Raw genomic sequence first — 21881 nt, 5'->3', positions numbered from 1 at the left:
AGCAATGATACAGGCTTACTGCATGAAACTAAAAACTAAAAGATTTATTTCAACTAAGTTTGAAATAAAAGATCTTGGTGATGCCTCTTTTGTATTAGAAATTCAGATACATCGAGATTGTTCTCGAGGTATACTTGAATTATCACAAAAGAGTTACATTGAAAATGTACTAAAGAAATATGGCATGTAAGATTGTAAATCAGGAAATACCCTCGTTGTTAAACGAGACAAATTTTGTCTTCAACAATGTCCTAAGAATGATCTTGAAGTTAAAGAAATACAGAAAATTCCTTATGCATCTGCAGTGGGAAGTTTGATGTATGCACAAGTTTGTACTCGACCAGATTTGGCATACATTGTCGAAATGTTGGACAGATATCTGAGTAACCCTGGTATGGATCATTGAGTAGAAGTCAAGCGGGTTATGCGTTATTTGAAAAGAACTAAAGACTACATGCTCACATATAAAAAATCAGACCAACTAGAGATTGTTGGGTATTCAGATTCAGATTTGTTGGATGACAAGACAGTCAGAGATCCACTTTAAGTTATATCTTCATGCTTGTTGGAGGAGCAATCTCATGGAAGAGTGTTAAACAAACACTCATTGCTTCCTCCAATATGGTCGCTGAATTTATAGCATGTCATGAGGCATTCAATCATGAAATGTGGCTGCAGAATTTTGTTATTGGGCTAAAGATTGTGAAAGGAATTGAAAGACCACTAAAGTTAAAATGTGACAATAAATCAGCAGTCATGTATTCGAACAACAATAAGAGTTCAACTAAGTCAAAGCACATTGATATCAAATTTCTAGTTGTTAAAGAAAGAGTTCAGAGTAGTCATTTATATATAGAACATATTGGTACAAACTCTATGATTGTGGATTCATTAACTAAGGAACTACCACCCAAGGTATTTTTAGAGCATATTGCTCAAATGAGTGTTATGTCATTTGAAGATATTCATATTTAGTGGGAGTTTATTTCTATATATATGTTATACAGACTTATTGATTACTGCAGTTTATGGATAATAAAGAATTTTGTTGCTTTGTTTATGGAAAATTTTGATCTTATTAGGGACCAGTTAAAAGTTGACATGATGGATCACATTAGATGTCATTTCTATGATACACATTCGTACTATGATCTATGTCATTTAATTATATTTATATTCGTGATCATTGATGGGTTGAATTACGAACTAATGTAATTAAAACCGCTTTGGTTCAATGTTGATATGATTAATGGACGAGATTGATTTGGAAGTGACTTTAAATTATGATAACCACATTATTTACATATATAATTATATATATTGTTCAAGTGGGAGATTGTTGGATTTATTGGACTAATATATATAAATAATGTGTTTGGGTTATTTTTATTCGGAACTCAATTAAATAAAGTGATCATTAAAGTATTTATTTATTTATTGAGTCAGTCACATAATTAATGGTATGTAACGTTTATTATTGTATAGAAACCATCAATTTATTTATTATTTATGATGGATTAAATAATAAATAAAATATAAGATAAAAGGATCGTGGTCCCCGATTCACAAGTAATAAGTTTTTATTTCTTATAACTTCCATTGTTAGAGAGAAGATATAGAACGGCTTGTAGAATTGGAAGATCAACCCACAGAAACTCAAAGCCTTTTATCATGAATTCAGGTACGCTTCCGTTTATATGTAGTATATTTATGATTCATGATGTATGTTAGATAAGATTGTAGATTAATATTTAAAGGAAATCTAACATGTTATTAGAATCATGAATTAAGAACTAAGAAATTCTAACAATTCTGTCTTGGGATGGGCAACTAAGAACTGTCTTATGCGGGAAGAATAAAACTCATGAAAAGAGTTATAATGGGAATAATTGTTTATCAGACACAGCAAATAATCATCCTAAAAAATGTTATGGCTGAAATAGATAAAATCATGAGAAACTATATATGGGGTACACAAGATAAAGGGAGAAAAAAAGTCAAATGGGGGAATGTTTATACTCTCAAAGAAGAAGGAGGCCTGAGAATAAAGAAATGCGTTGAATGAAATAAAGCACTCACTATACGTTACCTATGGGGACTAGAGTAGAAAGCTAGCTGATTCTTTATGGATAAAATTAGTTCATACGAGATATATGAAATGAGAATAAAACATCTGGACATGTGCAATTAGGGATCAAATGACATGGTCACTAAAGAAAATCAAAAGATCAAGGAAGGATGCATACAAAATGATGTAGTGTACCATAGGAAATGGAAAGGGAATACTATTCTGACATAATCCTTGGCTAGAAAGTAATCGCATAATACTTAAAGATGAATTTCAAGAATGCATAATCAGATGAAGTTGTCTAAAATTCTCGGATAGAGAAGCTTATAAAGGAAAATGTGAATCAATTTTGAGGAGAATTCTAGAAGGAGACTGAATTCTGAATTTGATTAGTAATTTGCAGTTCAATAAAAGAAGTGACAATCTATCTCGAGAAATCGAAAGAAATTGAAAGTGTGTTGCTGATTTGGCATTGGAAAGCATTAGAATAAAGGAGCAGGTAGTCGACTGGCATAAAGTGGTCTGGTCTACAAAGATATTCTCTCGACACCAATTCATCATTTGACTGATTTATGGAAGAGATTGACGACGTGAGATAAAATTCGAAAATACATGAATATATCTTATTCTAATTGTCTATTCTGTGTATGGAACGAGGACAATATAAACCATTTATTTAGATAATGTTCATTCGTATCTATACTTTGGTCTAATTTTGCAAGGAATATGAACATCTCTCCAGGAACATGGAATAAAATCAAGGAAATAATAATGATGAAAGGGAAGAGAGACAACTTTTATGCAAATTTACTGAAATTCTTCTATGAAGCACTAATCTACAATGTATGGAGGAAATAATGTAAAAATTTATAATATAATGCACAAATTAGTGGAAAAAGTCTAGGAAGATGTAGTTGAAAACGACAATGCACTAATTTACACTTGGAGAGGAATTTAGACGAATGAAGAAAACTGGAGCTTAAGCGAAAGATGGAATATCTACTATGGAATAATCACTGGCAACCAAAATGCTTTAGGTAGTTTTTGGTTGTTGTAATTCTCTTTGTTGTTTGTAATTCCGATTTGTTTTTTGTTTCTTTGTGAAAACTAGAGCTTATATATGTTTGATCTTAACTCTTGAACTATTCTCCCACTTTTGGATTTTAATGAAATGACACTAAGATGTTTTTCAAAAAAATTATTAAGTCTTTAATCATTAAATCTTTATGTTTGAGAATACTTAATTTATGCATATTCTCTTACTTAATTGTTTTAGTCTTAAAATTTTTGATAAACTTATTGTATTGCCCCGTGAATAGAAATATAAAAGTCAAAAATGGAAAAGACATCACTTATTAATGTTGGTTGATTGTGATTTTGAGGTAAAATTGTATTCATATTGAAATTATAGAATCAATATATTTGAGAATACTTTACTTTTGCATATTTTCTTGGCTATTATGAATATTAGACATCATTTATCTTGTGATTTTTGACTTGACAAATATTAAGTATCAAATGAATAATTCATTATGGTTGAGAATACTTAATTTTTGCATATTATCTTACCTAATAGTTTGTTTTAAATTTTTTGATAAACTTATTTAGTTACCTCTAGATAGAAACACAAAAGTCAAAAATGGAAACGATATCACTTACTAATGTTGGTTATATAGTGATTGTGATTTAGATGACTTGTGGATTTGGTAAGTAATATTGTATTCGGATTGAAAATATATAATCACTATATTTGAAAATACTATATTTTGGCTATTCTCTTGGATATTATGAATATGAGACATCATTCAACTTGTGATTTTGGACTTGACAGATATTAAGTATCAAATGATTAAATCTTTATGTTTTAGAATACTTAATTTATGTTATGTGGATAGAAATAGAAAAGTCAAAAATGGAAATGACATCACTTATTAATGTTGGTTTTATAGTTATTGTGATTTGGATGACTTGTGGATTTTATTGTAAAATTGTATTCTGATTGAAATTATAGAATCACTATATTTGAGAATACTTTATTTGTGCATATTCTCTTGTCTAATATGAATATGAGACATCACTTATCTTGTGATTTTTTACTTGAAAAATATTAAATATCAATTGAATAATTCATTATGGTTGAAAATACTTCATTTCTGCATATTTTCTTACGTACTAGTTTTTTTTATAAACTTATTTTTTTTCCTAGATAGAAACGCAAAAGTCAAAAATGGAAATGATATCACTTACTAATGTTGGTTTTATAGTGATTGTGATTTGAATGACTTGTGGATTTTATTGTAAAATTGTATTCTGATTGAAATTATAGAATCACTATATTTGAGAATACTTTATTTGTGCATATTCTCTTGATTAATATGAATATGAGACATCATTTATCTTGTGATTTTTTACTTGAAAAATATTAAATATCAATTGAATAATTCATTATGGTTGAGAATACTTCATTTATGCATATTCTCTTACGTGCTAATTCTTTTGATAAACTTATTTTTTGCCCTAGATAGAAACACAAAAGTCAAAAATGGAAATAATATCATTTACTAATGTTGGTTTTATAGTGATTGTGATTTGAATGAAATTATATAATCACTATATTTGAGAATACTTCATTCACATTCTTTGGTATATTATGAGACAATATTATTTAACTTGAGATTTTGACTTGACAAATATTAAGTATCAAATTATTAAATCATTTTGGTTGAGATTACTCATTTATGCATATTCTCTTACTTAGTTATTTTAGTCTTAAAATTTTTGATAAACTTATTTTGTTGCCCCGTGGATAGAAACACAGTAGTTAAAATGGAAACGATATCACATACAAATGTTGAAAACTCATGTTCTTCAGGATTGTTTACCTCATTGGAAAAGTGTCAACGACCAATTATTTGTAGGATTCGCATTCAAGACCTTCCAAAACATGAAGAAGCTGTTAAAAACAAGCAATAATCTCGATGACGCGAACGAGAAAGAAAAAAATGAGGGAAAATGATCAAGAAATACCAACCTGTAACTCGGTTTCCGAAAGAAAAAAGACTAAAATACATCAGGTGGCAACCGCTTGGCAAGAACGCCCCCCTCCAAAGACAGGCCCTAGTAAACCTCTATAGGCCAAGGCAAATATGTTAACTATTACCAAACCCACGATTCCAAAGGCATCCGGACCACCTAGAGTCTTTGATGATCTAGGTATGCCTTTAAGTCAAGTCATGAAACTTCTTCTAAAGAAAGACTTGATCAAACCTCTAACATCGAGAACTAACAAGCCATTCTTTGTAAAATATGAGGGCACTTACTGTGACTATCACCAAATGTAGGAGCATGCTACTGATAATTGTAGAGCCCTTAAGCATCTCCTTCAAGACTTGATCGATCAAAATATCATCGTCAAGCCAGAGATAACAAAGAATCATTTACCAGATCATCAGGTCAACATGATAATAGATGATGAGATAACGCTCAACATTGATGCATTGTTGGATCTAATCCACGATGGCGAGTCGTAAATCAACCCTTGGCCCAAGAAAATCCTAAAATAATTTTATTAGAAGGGATAATTTTACATATTTCTGTCAAATCCTTCTATTATTAAGTACGACTGGAATGGTGGAGGTTTCGTAGCGCGTCACGAGCATCGGGGGCGGTTGAGCAACTCAAGCGAGTCCATTAAAAAATTATTTCCTTAGGATAATTATAAGGACGGGAAGGTTATCGATATTCTTCATATAATCGTATGATTCTTATTTTAATATTTTCTGCAACATCTACCTACACAAGCTCGATTAGGAGATAAGGAGGATCCGACAGAAGAAGAAAAAATGAGGAAACCACAGACATGATCCTCTAGTCTGGTGGGCGTCGGTCGGTCTTCTAACCAGATCCCCCCAAAATCGTACGATGGTGGATTAAAGATGAGTCAAAAGTAACTCCACAAGTCACTACGCAAACAGAGATCGCAGTAACTCGTGGTGAGCCTATTTTTAACCAAGTTTTATGAAAACCACGAAAGCTAACATACCAATAACCTATGAACAACCCGAGAAGAAAAGAGTGAGCCCAAAGCACTAAATCTAGGGTATAGTCTCCTAAGTCAACTCAAAAAGAAAATTTCTTATATTTCCATATGGGAAATCTCTATGTACTCTATTGAACATAGGAAAATTGTCATAAACGAGTTAAGTAATGCAAATGTCCCTACTAACACCACCCCAGTAGAACTGATAGGAATAATTTCCGCCAGTTCACAACACATCATGATCGTCTTCGAAGATAAAGATCTTCCAACAGTCGAGATAAATCATGCCAAGTCCCTTTACTTTTCTGTCCAAATGAAGGGGAAAACAATTCCAATGGCCCTTATCGATAACAGTTCAGCCCTCAACATATGTCCCTGGAGGACCCTTGAGAAGATTGACGTTCCTAAAAACAAGATAGTATCATCTGACTTATGTGTTAGATGTTTCGATAGCTCGCGACGGGCTGCCTAATTAAAATGCACCATCCAAATAGCCGACATACCATTTCATGTTGAATTATGTGTTAAAACATGCAACCATCCTACAATCTTATTTTAAGAAGACCGGGTCTGCACAAAGTTAAGGATTTACCTTCCACATTCCATCAAAAGTTGAGATTCATAGTCAACAATCAAGTGATCATGGTCAACAGTGAGACTGATGCTACTACTGTCATCAGATCAACTCATATTGATACCCTAAAGGTTGAATAAACGGGTTCGAGATATGTTCAATCTTCCGAGAATGTAAAAACTTATCTAATGATCTCGATTTTAGCACATTTAGTCTCCCCTTCAATAAAAATGATGTGCAAAATGATATATTTCTCAGGCATGCGCCTAGGCCCGAATGCCACCAGCATCCCTTCATTTCCTCAGTCATTCTACGACCCAAACCACTTTGGCTTAGGATATGCTCCAACATGATGTGAGAAAATCTGGGAAGGAAAGATATCCAAACAACATATACCCATTCTTCTAACCCTAAATGAACAATTCATCCGCGAAGGACAAAGAACATTGTGCTTCAACTTCCCTTAATCCTCTACCAGCTTTGATTTACAAAGACGTTTTCTAGATCTCAAAATATTTTCAAATTGTTCATATAACCCTTCTATTTGCATGATTATAAAAAGAACGAAATATTGGTGCGACACACTGGAAAATCTGGCTCGGAATCCCACGACGACTAATCAAATTCGTGAAATCATCCCCTCAAGTCTACACGAAACCGACATCCCTTCATTCGTCGATACTTTAATCGATGAAAAAAACTCACCACCTTCTCATGTGTAAAGAGATGTTAAATGGTGTACATTATAAGGAAGTTAAGAATGACAGTCTTGTTAGAATGTCTCCTCTTACATGTAATAAACTCCTTGATGCGATGCAAGAAAAAGATTTCGAATGTACCACGAGTAAAGACGATCTTTCATTTTACTCTAATGCAAATTCGAAATGAAACACTTCTTAGAAAATGAGGATGAAATTGTCTCTTCTGTTGAAAAGATAATTGAAATAAACCTAAATACACCAAACGATCCTTTGAAATCGTTTTACTTGGTCAAAATTTGAACCAAGAAGAACGTCTCGAACTAATTGAGTTATTAAAAGTCAATAAGGACATTTTTGCCTGGTCATACAAGGATATGCCAGACATCGACCCAAGAATTACACGACATCACATTCCCCTTTATCTAGATGCTAAGTCAATAAAATAATAGCTCGTACACATGAAAGATGATGTTGTGACTAAAATAAAAGAATAAGTCCAAAAGCAACTTGAAGTTGGATTTCTCGAGATAGTGGATTATCCTACATGGATAGTCAACGTAGTTCCAGTTTTAAAGAAAGACGGGAAAATACGTGTATGTTTGGACTATCGGGATCTAAAAAGGCCAGCTTACAAATCATTTATCATTACTTCACATCGACATACTTGTCAATCATGCTGCCGCTCATGAGCTTTTATCATTAATGAATGGATTCTCAGGATATAATCAAATCCTAATGGCCCCCCAAGACAAGGAAAAGACTATGTTCATAACAGAATTATGTATTTTATGTTATCGTGTCATGTCTTTCAATCTTAAGAATGCGGGAGCAACTTATCAAAAAGGCAGCCACATGATCCTTCATGACATGATCCAAAAAAAATCAGAAGTTTTAAGTCCTAATCATATTAAATGTTAAATATAAATTTCTAAGATTTAAGTTTAAATAAAACAGGTGCTCCAAATAAACCAAAATATACATACAATGCTTTAACAACCGGATAGATTAATGAGATGATACAATTTTGTTGTAATAATGGACAATCTTAGTATAAGAAAGCAAACAAAGTACAAACAAATACAGAGAAAAACAAAGATTTGGTCGTGATAGAACTTGGCATCTTTCCTTTATCCTGCCTATAGAAAAGGGCTCCATACATGGGCCAATTAATCCCAACCAGTGCACCACAAAGAACAATTTGCAAGGCCAAACCATCAAAAGAACCCACATTCTTAGATCCCAATAATTTCTTCACCACCCAAAAGACCAAACACAAGAGATTGATCATGGCTAAGCTAGCCAAGATGGTGAACATGGAACTCTCCGCTCCCAACTCCATAATCTCATTCTCGTACCTCTCTGCCATCTCATTGTCGTCAGACACCTTACTCGAGATCACAAACTTGAGCTCGGAGAACCCAATTTGTCTCATGATGGTATCCACAAACGCAAGAAGATACGCGCTTGTCCTCTTGTATAGCCATATCCGTTGTTCGTTCAACCACCCCAAGGCAGTTCCCTCGCAATACAAGAACTCAATAAGGCTGACAACATGCTTGGCTATTATCACGTATCCAAATGGCAAAAACCATGCACTCGAGACCTGAGGAAACACCGCAATACCTTTCAAGAGAAACATGGATGGCACGAGGGAGTAGTAAAGAACAGGAAACGAGTTAACAGCCCAAAGACAATAAGTGCAATAACCCATCTGCAATCCAAGGCTGATCTTCCCAAATCCCTTCAGAAAAGGATTGTGTTTCGACAGAAATATTTGAAAATCTCCCTCCGACCATCTATTGTGTTGCACGAGTATCTGCTCCAATGATGTCGCACCAATCCCCATGAATGCCGGCCTTTTTGGGCTCATGTATACAGATTTCCATCCTCTGCATTGTATTGATAGTCCTGTTATCACGTCTTCAACCGGACATCCATATTTCAGACCAACCTCATTTCCCCATTGGGTGTTGTTATCTTCGAAAGCGCAATTTGCTAGATTAACGACTCTTTCTTCGAGTTCCTTTAAGCTTTCCTCTGTTCTCGACTCAGGCTCAGTTTTCCATTTGCTGTAACCTAATTCCTTGTTGGGTATTTTACCACAAAGGGTGTCTCTCCTATGAAAGCAGCCGGAACCTATGTACAAAGGGCCTCCTAACCCGTCGAGACTACGAAAATCCATCTGATAAGAAACCCAAACCAAGTTAATAAAAATCTATCATTTCTATGACATTTTATCAATCGGGTTATAGGAAAAAGAAAACTCACATCGATCGTTCTTAAGCTTCCATACAATCCGTTCTTGGTGTCGTTGGCGTACTCCTGGGGAAACTGAACATATGCAATCTCAGGGCCATGTTTCTCGTCCATGAAGAAACAGAGTGCATCTCTCATTGCTTGTGAATTGTTAGAGTACATATCACAATCTACATTAAGAATTATCTGCCCTTTGCTGATTTCTGATGACACCCTTATCTGATATGATCAAACAACAAACAAACAAAAGTAAATATCTATAAATTGTTCAAAATAGATTATGGGTTTTGGATATAAACCAAAGCGTTCATGGCTCCAGCTTTGAAGTTATGATGATATTGCGGTCTCTTCTCCCTGGCCAAGTAAACCAGAGTAGGCAACACTAAACTGTCAGTATCCGCTGCTTTTGGGTCTCTCCCATCAATTATTACCTGGGAAGTCAAAATTGACAATGATTTAATAAAAAGAATCCAAATACGATATATAAGAGGAAACAGAGAGAATAAGAAGCATTTGCATTGCACCTCAAGGATCGTATCATGATCACGTCGGGAAGAATAAGAATCCCATTTAGAGAATCCTTTGTGATGCTGTAATTTAACATCTTCTGGGATCTTTCCAAGCTCTGTGACCCTTGTGATTTTTCCAGCCATATCTTCATATAATTTCTAATGACATTAAACAAAATAAGTCAATATCCCTCAATTACTACTTATGGAAAGACTAAACCTTTATAGTATAAATCAAATTTAACCTTGATTGATACAAATTCTTCTGGTTGACTAGAAACAGAGACGACCGATTGAGAAGCAAAATAAGCCATCGGCGAACGAGGCTCGACATTGAACTTCCTGCAATAAGGCAGCCAGTGGGTTGAGAAGCGAGACGCCTCCAACATAGCATAGAAGGTTATGTCGGATCCGGCATCGTCCGACAGGTAAACGCTCAGCTTCTCCGGTGGATAGTCATAAGCCATGACAGACAAAACAGTGTTGATAACCATTAATGGCGGTTCAATTGCAGGGTCTGCAGTACAAACAAAGACATCTATTCTGGGCAAGTCTTTCTCGAATCTGTTCATGTAATAAAATAGACAGAGATATGTTAAGAGTAAGAGGACACATTGTATATAACATGTGTATATATATATATATATTATACCTTAGAGAAAGGTTATCTTTTAAGGGATGGCGGAAGATGATTTTCCAGCGTGCTGCTTGAGTGATTATCCAATAGAAAGCGAACCAGAGCTCACAAACCAGCAAGCCGATAGAAGGGAATCTCCCATCTTGTCCCTGATTTGGCAGGTGAGCTACTCTGTATATCAAGATTAAAGCTATACCCACAAAAATTGAAAGGGCAAAGGACCTGTAAATCAGATTGCCTTTTGCTCTTCTAGTTTCAAAGAGAGGAACAGAACCAGAACCAGAACCCATCTCTCTTTCTCTTCTCCTTGTGTGTTCTTCATTATGATTACTCTCTATTTAAAGACTGAAAAGTGTAAATGTGTGTGTGTGTGTGAGAGAGAGAGGTGCAGTCGTGCAGAAAGCCAGGAGGGAACCGGACAAGAAAATGACGACGGCAGTGTGCTCATGTTCGATTCGGGCTAATTGGTCGGTTAGATTTAATATTGAGCTTTTACAAAAAAAAAAAAAAAAAAAAAAAAAAAAAAAAAAAAAAAAAAAAAAAAAAAAGACAAAAAAAAAAATTATATTCATCGAATTTACTTGAGTCATAATTGTTAAAAGTCAAAATTAAAATAGTGAGTGACTCTTTTATTTTATTTTTACAGGATAAAATTTCACATATTAAAGAGTTTTAAATGGAGACAAAATAAAATAAAAAAAAGAACGTTACAAAGAGGAATTCCTTCCAATAATGTGCATGCATAACACATTTAGCTTGAAGATGTCTGGATTCAACAAATGTTTTTGGAATTCTTTTTGTTTTTTTTTTTTTTAATTTGAACGGTTAGGTCATGATATTTGCCGTTTCATAATTTTTAATAGGGTTTTGTTTTTATTGTCGAGATTTATTGTGCAGTTCATAGACTCTTGTTCGGTTGTAGTTAACCTAAAAGTTGCACATCATTCTCACTCTTTTTTATTATATCTTTTTATTTTAAATTATTATATATTAAAATATCCTGTAATTTTTTTTCTTTCAAATAATCAAATTTATTTAATAACTCAAAACCGAATAACCTATATAGTTCTAATATAATGAAGATGTGTTCAAAATTGTCTTTATTGTGAGATGATATTCTTAGCTTTTGACAAATATCTTTTGTTTATTGATTTTTGTTTGAATTTGATTGATTTGACCTTATAAAAATTATGTTTAATTGAATGAAATTTTGTAAAGGAAGAAGTTAATGAAAAATATATTTTTTTAATAAAATTTTAGATTTTTTTGTATATATTCTTGACCACTTTTTATATAAATAAATAAATAAATCACAAACCAAATATACTCATTAGTCATTAATATCATTCAACTTATTGAGCTAAATTTACCTGTTAATAATTATAATATTATAAAAAAATAAAAGCTTATATCTATTTTAAAATTTAACTTATTTGATTAAAAGATAAAAATAAGTATTGTGTTGGATGTTAAATAATATAATGATATGAAAAAGAAAGCTTAAAAAGAAATGTGATTCAAAGAATTGTAAGAAACATACATTAAAATAAAATAGTGATTAAAGAATTATATATGCCACTTTAATAAGAAACAAAAGTTGACTTTGATGGTCATATTTCTCAACTACTATTCATTGTACATAACTTAGTTTTGAATTAATGTCCATATTATTAATTGTTCTTCTATTATAGTCTTAAGTTCAGCTTAAACTTTATTTATTATTATTATTTATTAAAATTTAATGTATTTTAATCTTTTCAAAATAATAATATTATTATATTAATAATTTAATAATTAAGAAGATGTATATTTTCTTATTATAGGTCCAGTTCTCTCATTTTTTTTTAATTTCACCTGTCATGGTACTAATTGGAATGAATTAATTAAATTTATAAATATAAAAAATACATTAATACTGGTCAAGGCACGTAAAGAAGAAAAAGGGTCCCATAATAGTATTATTAATGGTCAAATAGATAAGAAATCAAATTAATTAATATATAGTATTGTGAATATGTTGAAAAAATGGTCTCGAAAACACATAGAGAACCCCCCGTAAGCAATTGAAAGATGACGAAGGCTTATGTTTTGTTTGAATTTCATAAACAAAACATGACTATATGACCTCCTCTTCTTTGTTTCTTTAATACTATTTGTAACTTATGATTAATAAGCTAAGGTCATAATTTGTTTTTAACTATATATCTCTATTATGAACATTTGTTAAATGATTGAATATTTATCAAATTTGTTAAAAATATGTAATATATTTGTTATATTTATTAGTTAGTTCATAGATAAAGTCAATAGTTAAGAAGTTGAAAGGTTTGTGTCTAACAGTTAATTATTAATTGCCTATTAATAGTCTCTTTTATGTAAATAAAGGAGACATCTTTTTCCTACAATAATAACGAGATCTCTTTGTATTCTCTTTTCTACATGGTATCAGAGCACGGTTGATCCGGCTCCATCTAATCTATTGAAAATTTGACCTTAGATCTTCTTTTTTTTTTCACCAAGCTCAAGTGGCTCTCTAGATCTTTTGTTTTCCTCTTTCTTCATCCTATTGAAGAGGAACTAGATCTTCTATTTTCACCAAGCTCAAGTGGATCTTTAAATCTTTTGTTTTTCTCTTTTTTCATCGGATTGGAGAGGAACAACAATATAATCTCGCCAGACTCTGATTCTCTTCATAACTGTCTATTATTCTTATATTATTTTTTTCTATTTTTTCTAAGCCCAAGTGGCTATCTGAATCTTTTTTCTCTTTTTCATCGATTTGGAGAGGACCAGCAATGGCCACCGGAAATGGTCAGAGAGGATTTCTCGCCAAAGGAAACGGAAAAGACATTATAATGAGAAACTGTAATCTGATTGGGTCAAATGAAGAAACGGCTTCTAACGTTTTTAAGGTGGAGAGTTTCTCAGATTGGGCTCTCCCTTCAAACAAGCAGACCCAAGCTGAAGGGAATACTCCAAAGCCTAATCATAATAAAATACATGGCGTGGATCCAGACAACTTAAAACACTTTCTCCAATTCTCTGAATTCATGAAAACCCGACAAGAAAAGTCCACTAATCAAGTGGACCCAGGTATTTCTGCGCATTCTTCTAATTTCAATTCCGTTTCAAACTATTGGATTGTTGATTCCGGTGCCACAGATCACATGACTAAAAATAAAGAATTTTTTGAAAATTTAAATTTGGAAAAACTCAATCAAAATGTTAAAGTAGCTAATAATTCTAGTATTCTCATTCATGGAATTGGATCAATTAAACTTTTCTCAAAACAGCTTGATAATGTCTTGTATGTTCCTGAATTATCACCAAATTTAATCTCGGTTAGTAAAATCACAAAAGACCTTAATTGTTTAGTTATTTTTTCTGACGTTGATGTTGTTTTTCAAGAGAGGTCGACCGGGATCACGATTGGTAGAGGAAGACTTGAAAATAACCTTTACATTATTAAACTTTCTAGTTACGCTTTACAATCCAAGAATAATTCTGATTTTCTATGGCATCGTCGTTTAGGACATCCATCAAAGCATGTGCTTAGAAAATTATTTCAATCGAAGTTTGATTTTTTAGATTGCGATGTATGTCATTTTTCTAAACAAGTCAGACTTTCAATTCACAATTCAAATAGTATATCTAAAGCTCCTTTTGAGTTAATTCATTCTGATGTTTGGGGTCCAGCACCTACTACTTCTTATAATAATTTTAAATATTATGTTTCATTCATAGATAATTTTTCAAGAGCCACCTGAATTTTTTTACTACACGATAAATCAGAAGTATTTTCAAAAATTTTAGAGTTCGTTTCTTTTATTGAAAACCAATTTCAAGCTTCAATAAAATTATTTAGAACTCACAATGGTACTGAATATATAAATAAAAAAATTTCATTTTTTCTCAAAACAAAAGGTATAATACATCAAACCTCTTGTGTCCATACCCCGGCCCAGAATGGTACGGCGGAAAGGAAAAATCGTCATCTTCTTGAGGTTACTCGCTCTCTATTATTTCAATCTAATGTTCCAAAAAGATTTTGGTCTGATGCTTTACTTACTGCTACTCATCTCATTAATCGTATTCCTAGCAGCATTCTTAATAATTTGAGTCCTTTAGAAAAATTAAAAAACAAGAAAAGTGACCTTAATCATCTCCGCGTCTTCGGTTGTGTATGTTATGTGCATATAAACCATATTGATAAATTAAGTCCTCAATCAGTTAAAGCTATTTTTCTTGGTTATTCGACTACCCAAAAGGGATATAAATGTTATGATTCTATTTCTAAAAAACTCTATATTTCTCGTAATGTCATCTTTAATGAAGATGAATTTTATTACAAAAATAAGGAGGATAATAATGATGATCTCAATGAGTTTGATTGGCAAGATCATGTATTGCCCATGGATATGAATTGTTCTTGTAGGAATATATTTTCTGATAGTGATTCAAATATTTCTCAAAATAAAGAAGTAGAAAAAGGGACACCATGTGATATCCCACAAGAATAAAGTCACAATGATTCGGTCACAAATAATGACTATGAAACTCAAAGTGACATTCCAGACACTACTCATGAGACACTAAGTACACCTTCAGGGGGAGAAGGTAACAATGGATCTATATCCGGAGACATTTCAGAAACAACTACAAGGGATGACAATGTTCGAAGGTCCTCAAGGGTTGTTCAACCATCGAAAAAGCTTAAAGATTATCATCTTTATTAGGTAAAGTATCCTATTATAAAATACTTATCATATGAAAATGTATCTAATGAATATCATGCTTTTATCACATCTGTTGATAAAATAGAGCCAAAAACATTTCAAGAAGCCAAGTCTAGCCCTACTTGGTGTGTTGCCATGCATAACGAATTAGAGGCTCTATAAAAGAATAATACATGGACACTTGTCCCTCTTCCTAAAGGTAAGAAAGTGGTTGGTTGTAAATGGATATACAAAATCAAGTATGATAGCTTAGGAAAAATTGAAAGATATAAAGCCCGACTTGTTGTCAAAGGATACACCCAAACTTATGGATTAGACTATGAGGAAACCTTTGCACATGTAGCAAAAATGAACACGGTAAGGATATTATTATCTGTTGCTGCAAATCAAAATTGGGATTTACATCAAATGGATGTAAAAAATGTTTTTTTTCTTCAAGGCGATCTGCAAGAAGAAGTATATATGTCTATCCCACAAGGATATAAGGAAAATCTTAACTCAAAATCTGTTTGTAAGTTGAATAAAGCTATTTATGGACTCAAACAATCTCCAAGGGCATGGTATTCTAAACTTAGTAACGCTCTTATTCATCATAACTTTCGAAAAAGCTCTGTTGATTCTTCTCTATTTATTAAAACTACTTTCAATACTACTACTATTGTACTTGTGTATGTGGATTATATTATATTAACAGGTAATAACTCAAGTGATATCCTCAAGGTTAAAAAGTATCTACATGAGAAGTTTGATATTAAAGATCTTGGCACTCTCAAGTATTTCCTTGGGATAGAAATTGCTCATTCTAAGAAAGGTTTGTTTCTTTCTCAAAGAAAATATGTCTTGGACTTATTAAAAGAAACTGGTAAGCTTGCTGCAAAACCTGCAAAGACTCCCATTGAAACAACTACTAAATTAAACACTGAAGAAGGTACACCTCTTTATGACATTAGTATGTATCAAAGACTTATAGGTAAACTTATCTACCTAACAGTTACTCGTCCTGATATAACCTTTGCTGTTAGCAATGTAAGTCAATTCATGCATGCTCCAAAAACTTCACACCTTTCTGCTGTTTACAGGATTTTACATTATCTTAAAGCTACTCCTGGAGTAGGCATATGGATGAAGCGAAACAACCGCATTGACGTCATTGGTTATACTGATGCTGATTAGGCAGGCAGTTTTGATAGAAAGTCCACTACCGGCTTTTGTACATTTGTTGGAGGAAATCTAGTGACGTGGAGAAGTAAGAAGCAAAATACTATTTCCCGTTCAAGCGCTGAAGCTGAATATCGTGCTATGGCGGCTACTACTGGAGAACTCATTTGGATTAAATATATTCTCAAAGACTTGGGAGTTGAGCTCATGACCATAAAAATGTATTGCGACAATAATGCTGCTAGATATATTGCATCAAATCCAGTATTTCATGAGCACACCAAGCACATTGAAGTTGATTATCACTTTGTTCGTGAGAAAGTTCAATCTGGTGAAATTGAAACCCCCTTTGTACCTAGCAAAGATCAACTTGCTGATATTTTTACGAAGGCTCTAGATAAAAGAAACTTTGATAGCATCATCGACAAGTTAGGAATAATCAATCTCTTTACTCCTGACTTGAGAGAGTGTTAAAAATATGTAATATATTAGTTATATTTATTAGTTAGTTCATAGATAAAGTCAATAGTTAAGAAGCTGAAAGGTTTGTGTCTAACGGCTAATTATTAATTGCCTATTAATAGTCTCTTTTATGTAAATACAAGGAGACATCTTTTCCTACAATAATAACAAGATCTCTTTGTATTCTCTTTTCTACAAAATCTAAGAGTAAATTTTTTTTGTAAGATTAACACTTGTTTGAGTGTCTAGGATATAAATATAATTAATACCAACAGTACCAAAATATAAAGTTAAATAACCTAGCACTTTTTTAACTTCTTGTTTAAGATTGAGATAAATAATAAATTTAAGACTTTAGTTGTAGAAGTTTAAGTTTGTCAAAGTGTAAGTCTCTCTTAATCTTTTATCGTTTTAAAAACTAACGTTACAATATTTGGTTATATTTAAGATTACACCGTTAAATATTTATATGTGTATCCATGTCATTTTATTATTTTTATTTCTACAATATATGTTTTTATACCATCAACTAGAATAATTATAATTTTTTTCACTTAAGTCACCGTACACCTAATATGTAACTCTTAAAAGATGGTAACCCAATTCAATCTATGAAATTTCATATGCCAACCTAATTCCTTCATTTTCATTAAGGGCTAGTTTGATTCAGCTGATTGACGCGAGCTTAACCAGCTTATTCTCAGATACGTTTGATATGATTTTAGCTTATTTAATCGTTAAGTTTTAGTACGTTTAGCTTATTTATTTATTTATATTTATAATATTATTTAATAATTAATATTATATATATACATATATAATGTTATATATATTTATTAATTTAATTTTAAATATTAATAAATAATTTAAATTAAAAAATAATATATATTTTAAAATAAATTATATTAATATATTAATTTTTATAAGTTTTTTTAAATATATAATTTTAAATATTAATTAATGACTTAAATTAAAAAATAATATATTCTAAAATAAATGATATGAATAAAAAAAAATTATTATTATTATTATATATATTTTTCACATTTCCACCCTCATCTTTTCCATTTATTTTTGAGTTCTCTCGCTTTATTTGTATTATCATTCATTTAAATTGTAATTCTATACTTTTTAATAATTAAGTCTAGTTTAATTTTTAAAATTATAATTATAAATAAAAAATCATAATGTATTTATATTTTATATTTTGCTTAATTATTTTATATATTAAGATCATATATTATAAATAATAAATAAAAATATATTTAAATGTATTTTTTTATTATAATAATTTTATATAAATATATATAAATATTATAAATATATAAAATATATGAGAGAGAATGAATAAAATGATTAGAGAGAGCTTAAATTGATGAGAGAGAATGAATAAAATGATTAGAAATGAATGAAATAGATGAGAGAAAATAAATAAAAAAATATATTTAAAATTGATGAGAGATAAAAACGCTGAGATTATAATCTTAAACACTGAAGAGGGAGGTAGAGAGAAATTTGAGTTTAAACGTAAAAGTGTGTTTGATTATAATTTTTTGCATGAGTTTATTAAGCAAAGTTACTGTAGCCGTAGCCGCTTATTACGCAACGCCAGTAAACTGCTTATAAACGCTAAATCAAACATGCCCTGAACATCTTTCTCCCTACAGAATTCCTTGAATAGAGTATTGATGCATGTACTATTATTTGATTTTAATAACAAAAAATGTAAAATAATGTAAGTATATTAAAATATAATTTGATTATAAAAAGGATAAATAATGTATGCACTATCATTTAATTTTATTTTTATTTTTATTTTTTTTTTATAAAATGTAAAATGATGTATGTACTATCTAAAATATAATTTATATATTTACTTTTTTTTCATTATTTAAACACAACTTTGGAAAGATGATGCATAAAGATAACTCTTACTTTGGATCTATCTACTAATATATATATATAAGGCACACTAATAATATGGGCATCTTCCAAAACAAAATAATTATCATTCTTCTAAACTTTCTGAAAAGATTCCCAATAAACAATTAATAATGTGTCAAATACACATGATGATCAATAGTTGCTGTTATGTTTAGTTTGATGGTGCTTAAAACCTATTAATACTTATACTAATATTCATATAATATAATGATAAAAAAATTGAAATATTAATTTTTGCTGTTTATTTTAAGAACTTGAAATAACATTCAATAAAAATAATAGTCTTTAATGAGAAAATATGAAACTCATAAAATAGAAATGTGACAAGAATAAATTTCAAATAAGAGCATAGTCATCACTATAATAAAAACTAGATTTTCTTCTACAAATACAAAAAAAAAAAGTCATAATTTAAGTTTTAAAAACCCAAACTAAAATAATCATATATCAACACATTTTTTCATTCATCAGATGTTGATGGTTGATCAACTGAAATCATATACTTTGACTATACTGCTTTTATTTTTGCATGTGTTATAATAGTTTTGAAGAAAATAATTGAAGTAATCAACCACTTCATAATTCGGGATTAAAAAAAGAGTAATTATATTTTAAATTATTTAAATATAATAGGTTAAAGGGGTAAAATAGTAATTATATTTTAAATTATTTAAATAATCTCAAATACATAACTTACTTATCTAAAAATAAATAAATAAATCTGCTGGTTTATTTAATTGGCCGCTCCATTACCAATCCCAAGTCCTAACTCCTAACCAACACCCCTTGCACTCTACTAACAAGTTAGACTCGCTAAGTAAATTAAATTATTTATAAATAGTGTAATATTGTTTAGCTCATAATTTTTTTTGTTATTTTCTTAGTCTACAGTAAATATGTTTTTAATGGGTTAAAGGCCATTATAAGTTATAAATATGATCAATAAGTTATTTTAGTTCAGAGTTTAATTTTTTTTTGTAATCAAACAATAATATAAATGCTATCAATGTATATTAAACGACAAGAATCGTTTGAGCACAGCGATAAAATATGACACAAAAAAATAGAATAGAATCACGTTACCTAATAGGATATCGAGCTCATAGGTTCTCGAGAATGACGATTTAATTACAGACTTTCCGGAACTAATATCAGAAAGCGTCTTGATATCAAGTGGGCGTTAGATATCTTTTTTTCTCTTTCACTTTAATACTTTGTGAAATTGTGAATTCAAACAGGTCCTACTATTACAATTATAATGGTTGTTTTTAAATCTGTTGTTTCAAATTATATGTTCCATTGTACCACTCTCCCAAAAATTAATTATTTTACAGGATAAATCAAAAGTAACGAAGAGAAGAAAAAACTCACATATATATTTTATAAAGGTGGTACAAAGTAAAACACAAGTTTTGGAACAGCAGATCTTATCTCGTTTTATCGACCCAACACTCACTTTGTGTCTTAGGAAGTAGGAATCTCAAAAAGAATACCATCTCTAAAGAGGACCCAACATAGCAGGGTAAGTATCATCCACTAATAATAATTTCATTATATACCATGATTATTATAATTAATGTTACACAAATATTACTATATAATGAAATTTCTTACAGATTGTCTTATACAAAAACGAAATTGGGCTCTCCACCAAATAGAGCTTCATGTTCAAATCGACACATGAAGTAATTAAATTGTACCAATTAAATCATTTATATCATGTGACTGGCTTTCATGAAATTTTTATTTGTCGCAGGAAAGCATTCCATCTATGTGTATTGGTTTTCAAAAAAACCAAGGTTAACATTTTAGAAGGTGAGTTTAGAAGATGCATGCATTAACCACTCTATCTTGTTTATTAATGTTCTTTTATTATTATCAATTAAGTTCGTTAGTTGGGGCGATTATAAATGTTAGTTTGAATTAATCTACTATGTTACTTTCTTTTTTTGTTTGTTCATGTTTCTAAGAAGATTTTCCGATAATAATCCGCATTCATAAAGACAATCTTGATGTAACTTGTTCTTTTGTTCATTTGATTTTTATCATTCAAGTTATAAGCAACAAACAAATGTTTATCAAAACTAGATAGTTTATGGCCATTTGAAGGCAAATAAAACAAACAGCTTTTTAAAATACAACCCACAAAATCAGTACACATTGATACAATATTGTTTTTTTGGTTGATTCATGAGAATGAATGAATGAATAAATAACATTTAAGCTTTCTTTTTTAAAACTCAAATATTATGAATTTCCTCATGTCCCATTTCATCATCTTCATTCTCAAGACTCTGCTTGTGGAATTTGCATGCAACAGAACCATTTTTTCTGCAAAAAAACACACATAAGTATTGGATTATAAAAAACCTAAAAAAAAACAGAAAAAAACATACAGTTTGAGGTTTCCCAGATTGATGCAGTCCTTGAGGTCTGGATTTCTTTGCCGGCGATTGAGGATTGGCACCAGTCTTTTTCTCATTTCTAGCCTTATTAAATATCACCGTGAACCCTTCTGCCGATGAAGGATCATTCACATCCCATTCCCCAAACTTCGGCAATGGACGTCCTTGATCCTGCAAACCCAAACACAAAGATTACATCTTTTCTTTTCTTTTCTTTTTCAAATAATCCCACAAAACATACCGTCATGAATTGAATCCTTAAAAGGGAATAATTAGAAATAGATGATTTTGAGAGAGGTTATAGCTTGAGAAAATCCTCCTTAAAATGTGTATAAACGTATAAAAAAAGGAACTTCTTTTATGAATGGAAATGGGTCTTCGTCGTCATCATC

General features: G+C 31.0%; 2 protein-coding genes across 2 annotated transcripts; both read right to left on the bottom strand.

Moving 5' to 3' along the window:
- Positions 1-8362: 8362 nt before the first annotated feature.
- LOC124921038 (cellulose synthase-like protein E1) lies at positions 8363-11105 on the bottom strand. Its single transcript, XM_047461639.1, has 6 exons — positions 10800-11105; positions 10393-10711; positions 10163-10306; positions 9938-10069; positions 9651-9857; positions 8363-9564 (listed from the first exon to the last, which is right to left on the bottom strand). Exons 1-6 carry the CDS (start codon positions 11072-11074, stop codon positions 8428-8430), a joined length of 2214 nt encoding a protein of 737 aa, XP_047317595.1. The 5' UTR covers positions 11075-11105; the 3' UTR covers positions 8363-8427.
- A 10242-nt stretch (positions 11106-21347) lies between these two features.
- On the bottom strand, positions 21348-21752 carry LOC124922776 (protein NOI4). Its single transcript, XM_047463486.1, has 3 exons — positions 21731-21752; positions 21481-21660; positions 21348-21415 (listed from the first exon to the last, which is right to left on the bottom strand). Exons 1-3 carry the CDS (start codon positions 21734-21736, stop codon positions 21371-21373), a joined length of 231 nt encoding a protein of 76 aa, XP_047319442.1. The 5' UTR covers positions 21737-21752; the 3' UTR covers positions 21348-21370.
- Positions 21753-21881: the final 129 nt, after the last annotated feature.

This window comes from Impatiens glandulifera, chromosome 1 (assembly GCF_907164915.1).
Source record: "Impatiens glandulifera chromosome 1, dImpGla2.1, whole genome shotgun sequence".
Lineage (NCBI taxonomy): Eukaryota > Viridiplantae > Streptophyta > Magnoliopsida > Ericales > Balsaminaceae > Impatiens > Impatiens glandulifera.
Note: the sequence above shows the minus strand (reverse complement) of the source record. Positions and strands in the feature narration are given on the sequence as shown.